At 51.7% G+C, this 16,342-nt stretch overlaps 1 protein-coding gene across 1 annotated transcript in view; it reads right to left on the bottom strand.

Annotated features, from left to right (window-relative positions):
- Window positions 1-16,133, bottom strand: part of LOC123159333 (uncharacterized) — a 31,186-nt gene extending 15,053 nt beyond the window's left edge. The window contains exon 1 of the mRNA XM_044577160.1: window positions 15,892-16,133. Coding sequence (XP_044433095.1) covers window positions 15,892-16,133 — 242 coding nt within the window. The remainder of the gene's footprint in view (window positions 1-15,891) is intronic.
- Window positions 16,134-16,342: the final 209 nt, after the last annotated feature.

Genomic DNA, 16,342 nt, shown 5'->3' with positions numbered 1-16,342 from the left:
GCGCTTGACGAAGCCCTGCCGGGATCCCGCTACTTCCACCACCATGCCGTCGTGCTGCTGGATCTCTGTCAACCTCTCCTTCCCCCTTGCTGGATCAAGAAGGAGGAGACGTCGCTGCTTCGTATGTGTGTTGAACGCGGAGGTGCCGTCCGTTCGGCGCTAGGATCATCGGTGATTTGGATCACGACGAGTACGACTCCATCAACCCCGTTCTCTTGAACGCTTCCGCTCGCGATCTACAAGGGTATGTAGATGCACTCCCCTTCCCTCGTTGCTAGATTACTCCATAGATTGATCTTGGTGATGCGTAGAAATTTTTTGAATTTCTGCTACGTTCCCCATCATACACATCAACCGTGGTAGAGCAGATGGTCGTGCAAAGATCATGAGAGACTAATTTAACCCAGAGCCAACCTATCCGGAGAAGTACTTTCGTCGGCGCTTTCAGATGCACACAAGTCTTTTTCTGACTATTGCAAAAGCCGTTGAGAGATATGATGATTTGTTCAAGCTTCGGAGAAATGCATGTGGAGAGATAAGTGCAAGCCCTCCGATGAAATGCATTGTGGTTGTTCGAGTCTTGGCATATGGGTGGTCGGCCGATGCAATCGATGACTATGTCCGCATTGGTGAAGACACAATCTTGGAGGTTGCTCGAAGGTTCACTAAAGCAGTGATCGCTGTCTTTGGCCCGGAGTACTTGAGAGCACCAACCGAGGAAGACACCCAGAGGCTGATGACTGGGAGTGAAGCAAGAGGATGGTCAGGGATGCTTGGATCACTCGACTGTATGCACTGGACATGGAAGAATTACCCTGCAGGGTGGAAGGGTCAGTACAATGGCCACTGCAATGATCCAACGATCATTCTTGAGGCAGTTGCATCAAAGGATCTTTGGATATGCCATTCATTCTTTGGTTTGCCTAACTCTCACAATGGCTTGAATGTGCTGTCGAGATCACCGCTGTTTTCTAGACTTATTAAAGGTGAAGCTCCTGCTTGGAACTACTCGGTCAACGGGCATAGCTACTCGATGGTTACTACCTTGCGGATGGCATCTATCCACCATGAGCCACCTTGATCAAAACAATTCCGCATCCAAAAGGTAACAAAAACATTCACTTTGCCCAATGTCAAGAAGCTAGCTACTAGGAAAAATGTTGAGAGAGTCTTCGGTGTGCTTCAGAAGTGCTTTGCAATTGTCCGTGGACCTGCCGAGTACTGACTCTAAGGTTCTATGACAGATCATGACTTGTTGCATCATATTGCATAATATGATCATTGAAGACGAGAGAGAACTTTCGGTACATCACCAACGGGACTCCGGTTGAGCCAGAGTATGATACGAACAGGATATTGACATTCCTTAAGGAGCATCGCAAGATCGAGAACCGTCAAGTTCATGCTCAGCTCCAACAAGATCTTGTTGAGCATCATTCGCAGCGTCTTAGTGAGTCCTAGTTGTTCTACCACATGCTTTTTGCTACATTTGAACCATTCAGCGTGTTTAAATTTGAATAATCCAGATTGCAAACTTTGAATTCGGTTTATAAACTATATTCTGACTTGCTTGAACATTCAAATGTATATTTAGTTTCTATATGTGTGCTAATATGTAGTTGCAATTTATACTAGAATTGCAAACTTTAGAAAAAATAAAATTTTACTTCGTTGAATATAGGGGATCGGTTAGGTCCGGCCCACACTTTGTGAAGTAAATATTTTTTTAGAGAAAAGGTCTACGCCCGACTTTATAAATAAAGCCACAAGGCAGGGTCAAAGGACAACACCACCGAGAACGGACCGAAGAACCATCAAGTACACCCAGACACGGGTAGGCACGAAAGAACCCGAAAGTACGAGGGATACATGGCACCCTGCTAGCACACGGCACGCAGGGCAGAGAAAAGATAAACGACATAGCCATCAACTAGTCGACAGAGCTCCAAAACTCCTAGACACCATGATCCTGCCCAGGTAGAGACAACACCGAGGCCCGAACTTTAGATATGAGAAGATCAAGAGCATCCCGGTCCTCCGGCTTAGTCAATGATCTCCACTGCTGCAAGAAGATACAAGATTTAAATAGGCAGTCAGCAGGTTTAGCAGGAAAAACATGTTTGATCGTCAGCTTGTTCCTAGTAGTCCATAACGACCAACAGATGGCACCCAGACCAACCCAGAAAACCCTCTTTGTAACGCCAGCCAAGGAATTGGCAAGACCTCTCAGATCAGTAAAGGTGGAGGGGTCCCAGATGACCTGGAGCCAGGATCTAACGCAGCTCCAAACAAGCTTAGCAAGCACACAATGAAAGAATATATGGTTCGTGTTTTCCAAAGCACCGCAGAGAGAGCAGAACTCCGAGCCCGGGCCAGTCCTCTTGCGAATTTGATCGGCAACAGGGAGGCGCCGAGGAGTCCTGGATTAGGGGGTCCTCGGACTGCCGGACTATATGCTTTGGCCGGACTGTTGGACTATGAAGATACAAGATTGAAGACTTCGTCCCGTGTCCAGATGGGACTCTCCTTTGCGTGGACGACAAGCTTGGCGATTCGGATATGTAGATCTCCTCCCTTGTAACCGACTCTGTGTAACCCTAGCCCCCTCCGATGTCTATATAAACCGGAGGGTTTAGTCCCTAGGACAAGAACAACAATCATAATCATAGGCTAGCTTCTAGGGTTTAGCCTCTACGATCTCGTGGTAGATAACTCTTGTAATACTCATATCATCAAGATCAATCAAGCAGGAAGTAGGGTATTACCTCCATCGAGAGGGCCCGAACCTGGGTAAACATTGTGTCCCCCGCCTCCTATTACCATCTGCCTTAGACGCACAGTTCGGGAGCCCCTACCCGAGATTTGTCGGTTTTGACACCGACATTGGTGCTTTCATTGAGAGTTCCACTGTGCCGTCACGATAAAGGCTTGATGGCTCCTTCGATCATCGGCAACGATGCGATCCAGGGTGAGGTTTTTCTCCCCAGACAGATCTTCGTATTCGGCGGCTTCGTACTGCGGGCCAACTCGCTTGGCCATCTAGAGCAGATCGAGAGCTACGCCCCTGGCCGTCAGGTCAGGTTTGGAAACTTAAACTATACCGCCGACCTCTGCGGAGACTTGATCTTCAACGGATTTGAGCCCATGTCAGGTGCGTCGCACAGTCACGACGAGCATGACTTAGCTCTGCCGTCGGACGGTGTTCGGGAGATCACACCTGTGGCTACTCCGGCCCTCAATCCGGAGCAGATTGCGCCGTCCGAGGATGGGTGGATGGACCCCGCCACGAAGGCCGCACACTCAGCGGCGATAGAGCCGAATACTGACTTCACCACCTACGAGACCTGTGTTGTCGGACCCTTGGATTCGTCCCCAGCCATGGGATCTGAACCGCCTGCGTCCGTGCCTATCGAATCTGATTGGGCGCCGATCATGGAGTTTTCCTCCGCGGATATCTTTCAGCACTCGCCCCTGGGCGACGTGCTGAATTCATTAAGGTCTCTCTCCTTGTCAGGAGGCCCTTGGCCGAACTATGTCCGGCTCGAGTGGGAAGCGGACGACGAAGAAATTCGTTCCCGACCCACCACCCACTTAATAGCCACTGTCGACGACTTAACCGACATGCTTGATTTCGGCTCCGAAGACATCGACTTTATGGACGACGATGCAGGAGAAGAACAGGAACCACCGCCCACAGGGCGCTGGACTGCCACCTCATCATATGATATATACATGGTGAACACCCCCAAAGAAAGCGATGGCAATAAGGCAACAGAGGATATTCCCCTCGAGAAGCAATCTAAGCACCGGCGTCAACGGCGCCGCTCTAAGCCCCGCCATAGCAAAAGCCATACTGGCACAAGAGACAATAACGCTGCGGATAGTGCCGAAGACGAAGACAATCCCCTCCAGCCAGGCTTCGAGCGGGAGGATGGGCAAGCTAGCCCTAAGGAACAGGCAGCAGGCGAAGAATCAGAGGATGACAATTATATGCCTCTCTCCGAAGACGAGGTGAGCCTCGGTGACGAAGAATTGATTGTACCTGAGGATCCCGTCGAACAGGAGCACTTCAAGCACCGGCTTATAGCCACAGCAAAAAGCCTGAAGAAAAAGCAACAACAGCTTCAAGCTGATCAAGATCTGCTAGCAGATAGATGGACCGAGGTCCTGGCGGCCGAGGAATACGAACTCGAGCGCCCAACCAAAAGTTACCCAAAGCGCAGGTTGCTACCCCAACTTGAGGAGGAAGCATTAAAACCTACGCTTCCAGCGTATGATGCGGCTGACCGGCCACCTCATGGTCGAGACAAAGCGGCATGTCAGACCGAAGTCCAGCCCGCACCCCGTCGCCAGTTAAACAAAAATACCAAGGCCCGGGGTAACACGCAGGACCTGCAAGACGTATTGGAAAACAAAGCAGGACATGCAAGATCGATCTACGGATCACGGGGGCGCGCCCCAACGCGTGACGACGACCGTCACGCCGGATATACTAAAAGCAAATCCGGCAGGGCCGAATACAGCAGACAAGACTCGTATGAATTGCGTCGCGACATAGCCCGGCACAGAGGCGCCGCACACCCCCTATGCTTCACTGATGAAGTAATGGATCACGAATTCCCAGAAGGTTTTAAACCCGTGAACATTGAATCATATGATGGTACAACAGACCCTGCAGTATGGATTGAAGATTTCCTCCTCCACATCCACATGGCTCGCGGTGACGATCTACATGCCATCAAGTACCTCCCACTAACACTCAAAGGGCCGGCTCGGCATTGGCTGAATAGCCTGCCAGCAAACTCCATTGGCAGTTTTGAGAATTTGGAAGACGCATTCCTTGACAACTTCCAGGGCACTTATGTGCGACCACCGGATGCCGATGACTTGAGTCACATAACCCAATAGCCGGGGGAATCAGCCAGGAAATTCTGGACTCGGTTCCTAACTAAAAAGAACCAAATTGTCGACTGTCCGGATGCCGACACCTTAGCGGCATTTAAGCATAACATCCGCGACGAGTGGCTCGCCCGACACCTCGGCCAAGAGAAGCCAAAGTCCATGGCAGCCCTCACGACACTCATGACCCGCTTTTGTGCGGGCGGGGACAGCTGGCTGGCTCGCAGCAACAACACATCAAGAAACCCTGGCAATTCAGATGCCAAAGATAGCAACGGAAGGCCGCGCCGCAACAGACACAAGCGCCGCAACAACGGCGACAACGCCGAAGACACGGTAGTTAATGCCGGATTCAGTGGCTCTAAATCCGGTCAGCGAAAAAAGCCGTTCAAAAGAAGCAATCCGGGCCCGTCCAGTTTGGACCGCATACTCGATCGCTCGTGTCAAATTCACGGCACCCCCGATAAACCAGCCAACCACACCAACAGAGAATGCTGGGTGTTCAAACAAGCCGGCAAGTTGAATGTTGAAAACAAGGAAAAGGGGCTGCATAGTGACGAGGAGGAGGAGCCCCGGCCGCCGAACACAGGAGGACAAAAGAAATTTCCTCCCCAAGTGAAAATGGTGAACATGATATACGCAACCTATATTCCCAAGCGGGAACGGGAGCGTGCACTAAGGGGCATCTATGCGATGGAGCCAGTCACCCCAAAGTTCAACCCATGGTCTTCTTGTCCGATCACGTTCGATCGCAGGGACCACCCCACCAGTATCCGTCATGGCGGTTCTGCCGCATTGGTCCTTCACCCCATCATTGACGGATTTCACCTCACTCGAGTCCTTATGGATGGTGGCAGCAGCCTGAACCTGCTCTATCAGGATACAGTGCGCAAAATGGGCATAGACCCCTCAAGGATCAGACCCACAAAAACCACCTTTAAAGGTGCCATACCAAGTGTAGAGGCCTGTTGCACGGGCTCAACACACTGGAAGTGGTCTTCGGATCTCCGGGCAACTTCCGAAGCGAGGAGTTAATCTTCGATATCGTCCCCTTCCGCAGTGGCTATCACGCACTGCTCAGATGAACCACATTCGCCAGATTCAACGCGGTACCTCAATATGCATACCTCAAGCTCAAAATGCCAGGACCTCGCGGGGTTATAACAGTTAATGGAAACATAGAACGCTCGCTCCGTACGGAGGAGCACACCGCTGCCCTTATAGCAGGAGTGCAAAGCAGCCTTCTGATGCAAACCGCCAATTCGGCGAAAAGCCCCCGGACACCTTCAAGCGAGTCCGGAGTACCCTGCAGCAGGATCACCAGGCACGTTCAGAGCTCGCCTAGCAATTCGGCCTCCGTCCCAGTCCCAGTCAAGCGGCGAAATTTGCGCCGCGCGTACATAATTACGCACTCAAGATACCATGGGCATAGGCGGAGGCACGGCTACGGCACGGCCCACAATGCGGCTCGACCGCTTCAGGACCCGTATACCTTTAACATTTTCTTCCTTTCAGGCCCCTATTCTCTGAAGGCCCTCTCCGATCATCTGATTATCGGACCTGTCATGGGAAGGAAACACCAAGGAAGCAAGAAGCTTTGACGTACAAGGGAATCCCCAGGTGGTCTGTGATAACGATCGCTATACCTGTTTTGCATACCCACACGCAGCTTGCCCTTGGATAGGACATGTCAAATAGTCCTATTTTTCGCTTATTGCACTACTTGTACACATACGCTTTGACGTATCATTTAAATAATAATATACAGCGTTAGCTTGTTATTACATTTCTTCATCTTTTTTCCTTGTCTGTTTATTTACGACAAATTGCACCCGTACATTCTGATACGTCCAGTGCGCCAGGGGCTTCAGTGTACCCCATAACACGGCATGAAAAGTCCGAACACTTTCGACAGTGCGGCACCCCGAACTTATAGCATTATATGCATCAGCTCCGAATCATGTCTTGGGTCAATAGTTGGGTTTGCCCGGCTCCCATGTTTTGGTACCTTACGTTCTGCTATATCGGCTAAGGTAGCATTGGGAGAACTACTGCGATTGTGACCCGGTTCTTTCGGGTGAGCACCTTAGTAGAGAAAGCCGAAAACTGACTGTCATGATGCGGCGAGAGATGGTCGTTGTTCGAGAGGTCTCAAATCCTTAAAGATTTTTTCCGCTTCGGGCGAGGAATCAGCCTTGTCCGATTTAGGCGTACATAGCGCCCCAAGTTCGGCCTTCCGAATACTAGGGGCTTCGCCAAAATTTAAAATTGTAGACTTCTATGGCCAAGTGAGAGTGATAAAGCTTTATAGTCCGATTGCCTGGTTCGTTGTGCTGAACACCTCCTTCGAAGGACCCAAAACTGGGACAAAGAGTGATCAGGTTTATCCCAAACACCTCAGTACTAGTTACATGGGGGCAGAAGCCGACGACTGGCCAACTCTCAGATTTTATAAACGGCCGCACATAAGGTAATATTTTAAATTAACAAGCATTACATAGCGCACATGAACTCGTTTCATATCACAGGATCACATGAGTACATTCATTCAAATATTACATCCTTAGCACATTCCTCCGCCACAAGGCGGGCACCCTTCAGGACACTGTCATAATACTTTTCGAGGTGGCGATGCTCCTTGCCCTCCGGTGGCCCCTCCTTCACCAGCTTTTCGGCATCCATCTTTGCCCAGTGCACTTTCGCACGGGCAAAGGCCTTGCGTGCACCTTCAATGCAGATGGACCGCTTTATGACTTCGAGCCGCGGGTAGGCATTCACAAGCCGCTTTACCAGGCCGAAGTAGCTACCGGGCAGGGGCTCGCCAGGCCACATCCGGACTATGAGACCCTTCATGGCCAGTTCGGCCGCCTTGTGAAGCTCGACCAGTTGCTTCAGCTGGTCGCTCAAGGGCATCGGATGTTCGGTCCTAGTATACTGAGACCAGAACAACTTCTCCGTCGAGCTCCCTTCCTCGGCCCGGTAGAACTCTGCGGCATCCGATACGCTACGGGGCAGATCTGCGAACGCTCCTGGAGAGCTCCGAATTCGGGTAAGTAAAAGGAAAGTTTCCTTCACATGCTTGCTTTCCATAATGAATGCCTTACCCGCCGCTATCTTCTTGACCGGCTGAATCTCCTGGAGGGCCTTTTGGACTTCGGCCTTGGCATTTTGTGCGTTCTCGAGGGCCTTCGCAAGCTCGGACCCCTGCGTCTTAGAGTCGCGCTCCAAGGAGTTGTATTTCTTGACGAAATCCTGGAGCTCTTGCTGGACCTCGCTGACCCGGGCCTCTTGCTTTTCGCGCTCGATGCGCTCCTTGGCCGCTCTGCCTTCGGCCTCGGACAGCACCTTCTTTAGGGCCGCCACTTCGGCCGTGGCCCCTATCAAAATTCATGATGATCCTATGATCTACAAACCACTTTATCTTTATCAATATAAAAACGGGGTATCACTTACCTTTGTTCTCTTCGAGCTGCCTCTTGGTAAGGCCGAGCTCTTCCTCGGACCGCTCAAGGTCCCGCTTCAGTCCGGCGACCTCCGCAGTATGAGCGGCAGCGGCCATCAGCTTGCCTTACCAGGAATGAGTGGTTTTGTCGCAGAATTACTAGTATTTTTTGCGAAGCCTGCTTATTCACATAGACATATTCTGATTAGACTCCTGCGATTGTTATTTGATCCTCTGTTCGGCCTTTCTTTCCGAACACCAAACAGAGCATCAGGGGCTACTGTCTATGTTGTGATATTTTCTCATAATTTGATTACTTACCTCAAAGCCTGTTAGGAGGCTGGCACAGGCTTCGGTCAATCCGCTTTTGGCGGACCGAACTTTCTCGACCACCGCACTCATGATGGCGCGGTGCTCTTCGTCAATGGAAGCGCCGCGAAGTGCTTCCAGCAAGTTGTCCGATGCCTCTGGTTGGACAGAGGCCATCGGCACAGACGGCTCGCCCCCCTTAGCAAGGGGTCGCCTGTCAGAATCCAGAACCACTGGAGGTTCCGGTGCAGTATCCGGCTGAGGGCCAAACCTGTTGCGGCCCCTGTCATCAGAACCCGTGGGAGTCTTACCCCCCACGCACCCGGCCCCTGCAATGTCGCCTTGGGGCGCCTCCAGAACTATCTCCCCTTGGTCCGGTATCCTCTGAGACAGCACCTCAGTGTCTTCCATGGGTCGGGGGGAGGTGGCTATCGGGAGCAAATCGCTGTTCATCACCGACGGGCCCAAAGATCCATCCGAAGAGGATACGTCGATATGGGCTTTGAATGGATTGCATGATCATGTTTGGCATGATAAGAAGCAATAAAACGAAATATACCAGAACTATTATGGTATCCGGATACTTACGACTTCGCCAAGGGCTTATCCCTGGGTAACCACTCCTCGTCGCTGAAAGCGGCCGCTGTGGAGCAGTCCGACAGGAGGGTCCTTCCCTTCTTGGACCCTTCGGCCTCCCCAGATGGGGCGGCCTTCCTTTTCTTGTCTCTCCCGGCTGGGGGGGAGAACTTTCCTCTTCCTCCTCCTCGTTTTCGTGGGAGGAGGGCGCCTCGGTGTTATCGGATGATGAGTCCGATACAACCTTGCGCCGGAGACCTTTCCTGGTCCCCGCGGCCTTCTTCTTGGCCTTCTTCTCCGGCGCCTCATAGGGCGCTGGAACCAGCATCTCCGTCAAGAGAGCCCTTGCTGGATCTTCGGGCAGTGGGGCCGGACAATCAATCCGCTCCGCTGTCGCGACCCAGTCCTGTTAATTGGCGTGGAGGTTCAGATCCCTCACATGATTATACTGGGAAAAGGAACATCTTATGAGATATAAGGAGCTTACCAGATTGGCAGGGCGCTTTGCGCTGAGTCCGTGATCCTCGGTAAGGGGTGGAGGTACCTCGGCGGACTTGAACAGCACCTTCCAGATGTCTTGGTGTGTCGTGTCAAATAGCTCTCGCAGCGTCTGGTGCTTAGCCGGGTCGAACTCCCACATACTGAATGCCCGTCTTTGACACGGGAGGATCCGGTGGAAGAGCATGACCTGGACCACGTTGACAAGCTTGATTTTCCTGCTTATCATGTTTTTAACACAGTTCTGGAGTCCGGTCAGCTCCACCGATGAGCCCCAGGATAGGCCCTTCTCTTTCCAGGATGTGAGCCGCATGGGGATGCCAGATCGAAATTTGGGGGCCGCCACCCAGTTGGTGTCGCGCGGCTCGGTGATGTAGAACCACCCCGATTGCCACCCCTTCACGGTCTCCACATAGGAGCCTTCGAGCCAGGTGACGTTGGGCATTTTGCCCACCATAGCGCCTCCGCACTCCGCTTGCTGGCCGACCACCACCTTCGGTTTCACGTTGAAGGTCTTCAGCCACAGGCCGAAGTGGGGCTTGATGCGGAGGAAGGCCTCGCACACGACGATAAACGCCGAGATGTTGAGGATGAAATTGGGGGCCAGATCATGAAAGTCCAGCCCGTAGTAGAACATGAGCCCGCGAACAAATGGGTGGAGGGGAAATCCCAGCCTGCGGACGAAGTGGGTAAGGAATACAACCCTCTCGTGGGGTTCTAGAGTAGGGACGATATGCCCCGCCTCTGGGATCCGGTGCGCGATGTCTGCGGCCAGGTATCCGGCTTCCCGGAGCTTCATAATGTTCTGCTCCGTCACGGAGGAGACCATCCACTTGCCTCCCGCTCCGAACATGTTTGGAGTGGTTTTGCGGAGAAAATGCGAACTTGGGCGCTGGAGCTCGAGTGCGCGAGAATAGATGGGCAGGGAAGAATAAGGCGTGGGTGAAAAAGAGGAGTCCTCGTCCCTTTATAAGGGCGGTAGAAACTGTGCGCCTCCCCACTTGCCCGGTGAACTCGCTTATTCCCCAAGCGCCGTGATTGATGGCGCGTTTGGGTTACCCACACCCGTATTGATGAGAATCCCATGATAAGGGGACACAATCTCTGCTTCAACAAGACGTGCCAGGAAAATCGCCTCGCAATATGTGCAGTAGCTGGTTGAGAAAAATTCGAATAATGACCGGGCCATGCCGTGATGTCACACTATGAAAATTGTCGGCAGATTAGATTTGTGGAATATTATACACTCTGCGGTGGTATGTGGAATTTGTTTTGCAGAGCCGGACACGATCCTTGTGTTCAAAATCTTCTATGGAGTATTCGGAGGAGGAACCCGCCTTGCAATGCCGAAGACAATCTGCGTGCCAGACTCATCGTCATTGAAGCCTGGTTCAGGGGCTACTGAGGGAGTCCTGGATTAGGGGGTCCACGGACTGCCGGACTATATGCTTTGGCCGGACTGTTGGACTATGAAGATACAAGATTGAAGACTTCGTCCCGTGTCCGGATGGGACTCTCCTTTGCGTGGACAGCAAGCTTGGCAATTCAGATATGTAGATCTCCTCCCTTGTAACCGACTCTGTGTAACCCTAGCTCCCTCCGGTGTCTATATAAACCGGAGGGTTTAGTCCGTAGGACAAAAACAACAATCATAATCATAGGCTAGCTTCTAGGGTTTAGCCTCTACGATCTCGTGGTAGATCAACTCTTGTAATACTCATATCATCAAGATCAATCAAGCAGGAAGTAGGGTATTACCTTCATCGAGAGGGCCCGAACCTGGGTAAACATTGTGTCCCCCGCCTCCTGTTACCATCCGCCTTAGACGCACAGTTTGGGACCCCCTACCTGAGATCCGTCGGTTTTGACACCGACAGGCGCCCTCTGAAAGCTTGCCAGAGGAAGATTTTGATCTTCGGTGGCACACGTGCCAGCTAGATATTAGAGAATCTATTTGTAGGGGAGCCACCAATAACCTTAGAGTACAGAGACTTGACCGAGAAGCAGCCAGAGCCAGTGAGAGGCCAAACCACCGAATCCGGAACCTCCGAGAGCGTGGGGAATAAGGCAGAGAGAGTTTGCCAGTCTTCCAACTCTTCAGGAGAAAGGGTACGACGGAAGGCCAGGTCCCAGTTATTAGCCGGCAGCTCCGTGATGGAGATATTCGGGTTAGAACAATAAGTAAAAAGGTTAGGAAAGCTCACAGAGAGAGGTGAGTCTCCGCACCACCAATCAAGCCAAAAACGAACCGAGGAACTATCTCCTACAATGAATTTAACATGCTCGAGGAAAAGCGGGCGGACCCGAATAAGATCCTTCCAGAATTGCGATCCACGCCGAGCCAACGCAAACATCGGGCTAAAGTGAGGGAAGTACTTGGCTTTGAGGATAGAATACCATAAAGAATCGGCCCCACTAGACATGATCTTCCACCACCATTTGACTAACAGGCATTTGTTCATGACGGAAGTGTTAATGATGCCCAGCCCCCCAAGGTTTTTTGTCCTACACATGAGTTGCCACTTAACAAGCCTATATTTCCGCCTATTATCTACCGCATTCCAATAGAACGCACCTCTATGCTTATCAAAGCCCGCATGGATCCCAGCCGAGAGGAGGTAAAAGCCCATTAGGAACATAGGAAGGAAGATAAGCAAGCATTGGTCAAAGCCACTTTCCCAGCATCAGAATTATACCTGCCACGCCAGGGGAGCACCCTATTACCCACCTTAGAGACAGCAGGGGCAAAGTCTTTCGAATGAAGCATATCCGCGCGAGATAGGGAGGCCCAGGTATTTAAAGGGAAAGGGACCAAGCTTACAATTTAGGAGGCACGCCACCCTCAAAGCCTCATTGTCATCAACGCCGGTGACAATTACCTTGCTCTTAGAGAAGTTAATTTCCAGCCCCGACAAGGCCTCAAAGCAGAGGAGAATGAACTTAAGGTGGGCAATGCAAGAATCGTTCAATTCCACCATAATGATAGTGTCATCGGCGTATTGAAGGTGGGTAACACCGCCGGAATCAGATGAGACACAACCGGAGATATATGACCGTGATGGGCAGCCCTAGATAAGATATGGGAGAAGGCTTCGGCGGCGAAGTTAAACAGAACGGGGGACGCAGGGTCACCCTGCCGTTGGCAAAGAAATTACTGACATGACCATTAACAGAGATCGCAGTGTGGCCCCCCGAGACTAGCTGCATGATTCGATGGACGTAGGCACCGTCGAAGCCTTTCGCCAAGAGAACCTTCCTCAAGAAAGGCCAACTGACTGAGTCATAGGCCTTCTCAAAATCTAGTTTGAGGATAACAGCTCTAGATTTATGAGATTTGAGGTCATGCACTATCTCGTGAAGGCACAGGATCCCGTCCAGAATAAAGCACCCTTTAATGAAAGCAGATTGGAAAGGATTGATAGTTCTATGAGCGACATGGGAAAGGCGAGTCGCAAAGCCTTTAGCCGGGAACTTCACAAAATTGTTAATCAACGCAATTGGCCTAAACTGGGAAATCAGCTCAGCACCTTTAATTTTAGGGATAAGGGTGACCAGCGCATAGTTGAGATGAGAGATGTCAATATTGCCCAAACAAAAACCCTGAATGATTTGACAGACCAGCTACCGCAACTGCGGCCAGATTTTCTTGAAGAAGGGGATAGAGAACCCATCAGGGCCGGAGGCAGCATTGGGATCGGCGGAATTAACCATGTCCCGAATTTCCTTATCTGACAGGGGGATCATTAAGGCCTCATTTTCCTCGTTCGAAACTTTCATAGCATCCTCCCACAGGGAGGGAGAGATAGAAAAGCCACTAGCAAGCTTGGCCCCCAATAGAGAAGAGAAGAATTCCACCACATGAGAGAGGATTAGGGATTGGTCCGAAGACTGGACACCATTGATGAGAAGGCTGTTAATGTAGCAACCATTGGCAATGGCAAAGAAGTAGGCAGTAGGAGAGTCCCCTTTTAAAGTCCAGTTAAGAGTGCCACGTTGGCGCCAATAAGTTTCCGCTTACTGATGCAACTGCATCAAGGCGGCTTCGAGGTTATAATGCAAAGACCAACCTGCTTCTGAGATGCCCAAGGTGTCAGCCGCCCGCTCAAGATCCACAATCCGAGACTCTAACGCATTCTTCGCCCTACGTTCCTCCGCAGCATGATTACATGACCAACCCCTAAGGAATTTACGCAACTCGTAGGAGCATCTATGCCAGTCATCCATAAGACCAAAGGAGCGAGTCTGGGAGGCTAAGAGGTTAACGATCTTAGTAGCCAGCATATCTGCGAATCCCTCCACAAGAAGCCAAGAAGCATCAAACTAGAAGCTGGAGGAGGGCCTAGATTGCTGCAACCCAGCATAAAGAAGGAGTGGGGTATGATCGGAGCCCACATTGACTTTAGCATAAAGGGAGGCACGAGGAAATAAGGAGTCCCACCTGGAGCAGATGAACACCTGGTCCAGCACCGACCGGATCGGGATGGCCTGGTGATTAGACCAGGTGAAACGGGCCCCTACCCTGGGTAGCTCGTGAATTGCACAGTTGCTAATGAAATCATTGAAAGTGTTTGCCAAAGGCCAGGAGAAATTGAAGTTACTCTTATCCGAGGGGGTGCAAAGAAGGTTAAAATCGCCTCTGATAACGATCGGAATAGTACAAGCCTCGATCTTAGCAGAGAGTTCGTCCAGAAAAAGGGAGGCAAGCGAGTCATCTGCTGGGCCATATACAACCATGAATTCCCACAAAGTGTTAAGAGACCTGTGATACACGACAATACTTGCCCAGAAAATCCCATGATCAAAAGCCACAAAATCAAACACATCCCGTTTAGAACCAATCAGAATCCCTCCCGAGTGAACAGAAGATGGCAGGACATGCCAATCAAACCTATCCATGCCCGCAATCGCAGAAATTTCATTAGGGGAGAAAGATTCTTTGAAAGTTTTGACCAGCCCTACTATGTCAATATTATCACCACGAACAACATCTCTAATTTGGTCTCGGCTCCCCCTAGCGCCAAAACCTCTAATGTTTCAGAATAGAGCTTTCATTTGTAAGAGAGATTTTTTATGCGAAGACTCGACCTGCTAGGGGCAGCGCAGGGTTTGGATCGCTTGGATTTGCCCCTTCTAGATGTGTTACGCTGGGGTTGGCCACTACCAACCTCCAAACCACCCGCCCCCCTGGACACAGATCAGCCGTAGCCGCAGAGGCAACGGCCTCTTTGGCCTTAGCTATGGCTGCCTGAGCCATCTCATTGGCCCTAATAGTAGAGAGGAGGAGAGAAGGTGGCCCCTGCTCGGGATCAATAGACACTCCCACATCGGTCATGATATTTAACAGGTGATCATCAGGACAAGGAAGGTAAAACAAGCCGAATCGGGGAAGGAGGGGGGATCGGGCTGGATGTTGTACCTGGGGGGAGATCCTTAGCCGCTGCGCGACATTCCGCCCGCAACACCACCAATTCACCAGCGTCCCGCAGCCGCCTGCCCTTGCGAGCCGTGGAGGTAGGCGACCGGATCGAAGCCGAACGGGCCACGGGAGAGGCCGAAGCAAGGCCCGAACGAGAAGCCGACCCCAAATTCTTATCCAGGCGATGGCAGATGCCCGTCATTGACTGTTTGGAACTCGAGGAGGCCCTGCTTGTCGCTAAGTATTTCCGCACCGTCGATTTCTTATTTCTCTTAGACTGGGACATGTCAGCAGACCGTAGGGGTGAAGGAGGCAGATCCTCAATGTCCGAGTGGGTGGGAGAGAACGGACGGGCTGGGAGGTTGGAGCAAACTCCCGAGATGGGAGTGGCCGTGGCCGTGGGGCCCTTGTGCAGCAGCCCCTCCGCAGATGGCGCCAGGGACACATGAGCAGGAGCAGCCATCTCCTCTCTGGGAGCCTTGTCGACAGGAGCATTGGATTTGAATAATTCACGCACAGGTTCTTCCAGCCCATCCCATTCCGACTGAGTGAAATGCGGCTCAGAGCCCCCGCTCGGGTTCTGCCCACCCGTTGAACCACCACCATTCTTGTCATGTTTGTCCGGATCCGCAGGGTTGGAAGGAGGGGGAGGTGGGGGTGGAACGCCTCGTCTCCCTCAACCCGCAGCGTAACACCATCAGGAGAGGGGAACACATCAATAGAACCACGAACACAAATCGGATCCACGCACCAAATCTTGATCCGAACCGGGCCAATCTTATCCAAAGAATCAGTATCCACCTCCACAGGTTTGCCGATCAGAGCACCAAACGCCATCAGAAAAGAGGTCGAGCGGAGGCCCACTGGGACATCATCCCCGAGCACCCACATCTGAGAGAGCGGCCCCACAGCTTTGACACCACAAGAAGCAGCCTTCACCGACACCACCAACTGGTTGAGAGGGAGAGTGAAGCTTGTGCAGGACGCGATCATGCGAATGCATTCTTTAGAGGGGAAGACGACGGAGAACTCAAAATCTGAGAGCTGATTCACTTGTCAGTCTCATCCTTCTTCATCCCAGATCCGTAGCCCTTCGAGCAGAGTTGGGGGAGAGATTTTCTGGCCTTGTACAGTCACAATGGCAGCGTTGGAGAGGGAGGGGGCGCCACCACCAGAGGAAGATCTCAGTCCAGAGCAAAGAA

Source organism: Triticum aestivum, chromosome 1D (genome assembly GCF_018294505.1).
Source record: "Triticum aestivum cultivar Chinese Spring chromosome 1D, IWGSC CS RefSeq v2.1, whole genome shotgun sequence".
Taxonomy (NCBI): domain Eukaryota; kingdom Viridiplantae; phylum Streptophyta; class Magnoliopsida; order Poales; family Poaceae; genus Triticum; species Triticum aestivum.
The sequence above is the reverse complement of the archived record's forward strand: the minus strand, read 5'-3'. Positions and strand labels throughout refer to the sequence as shown.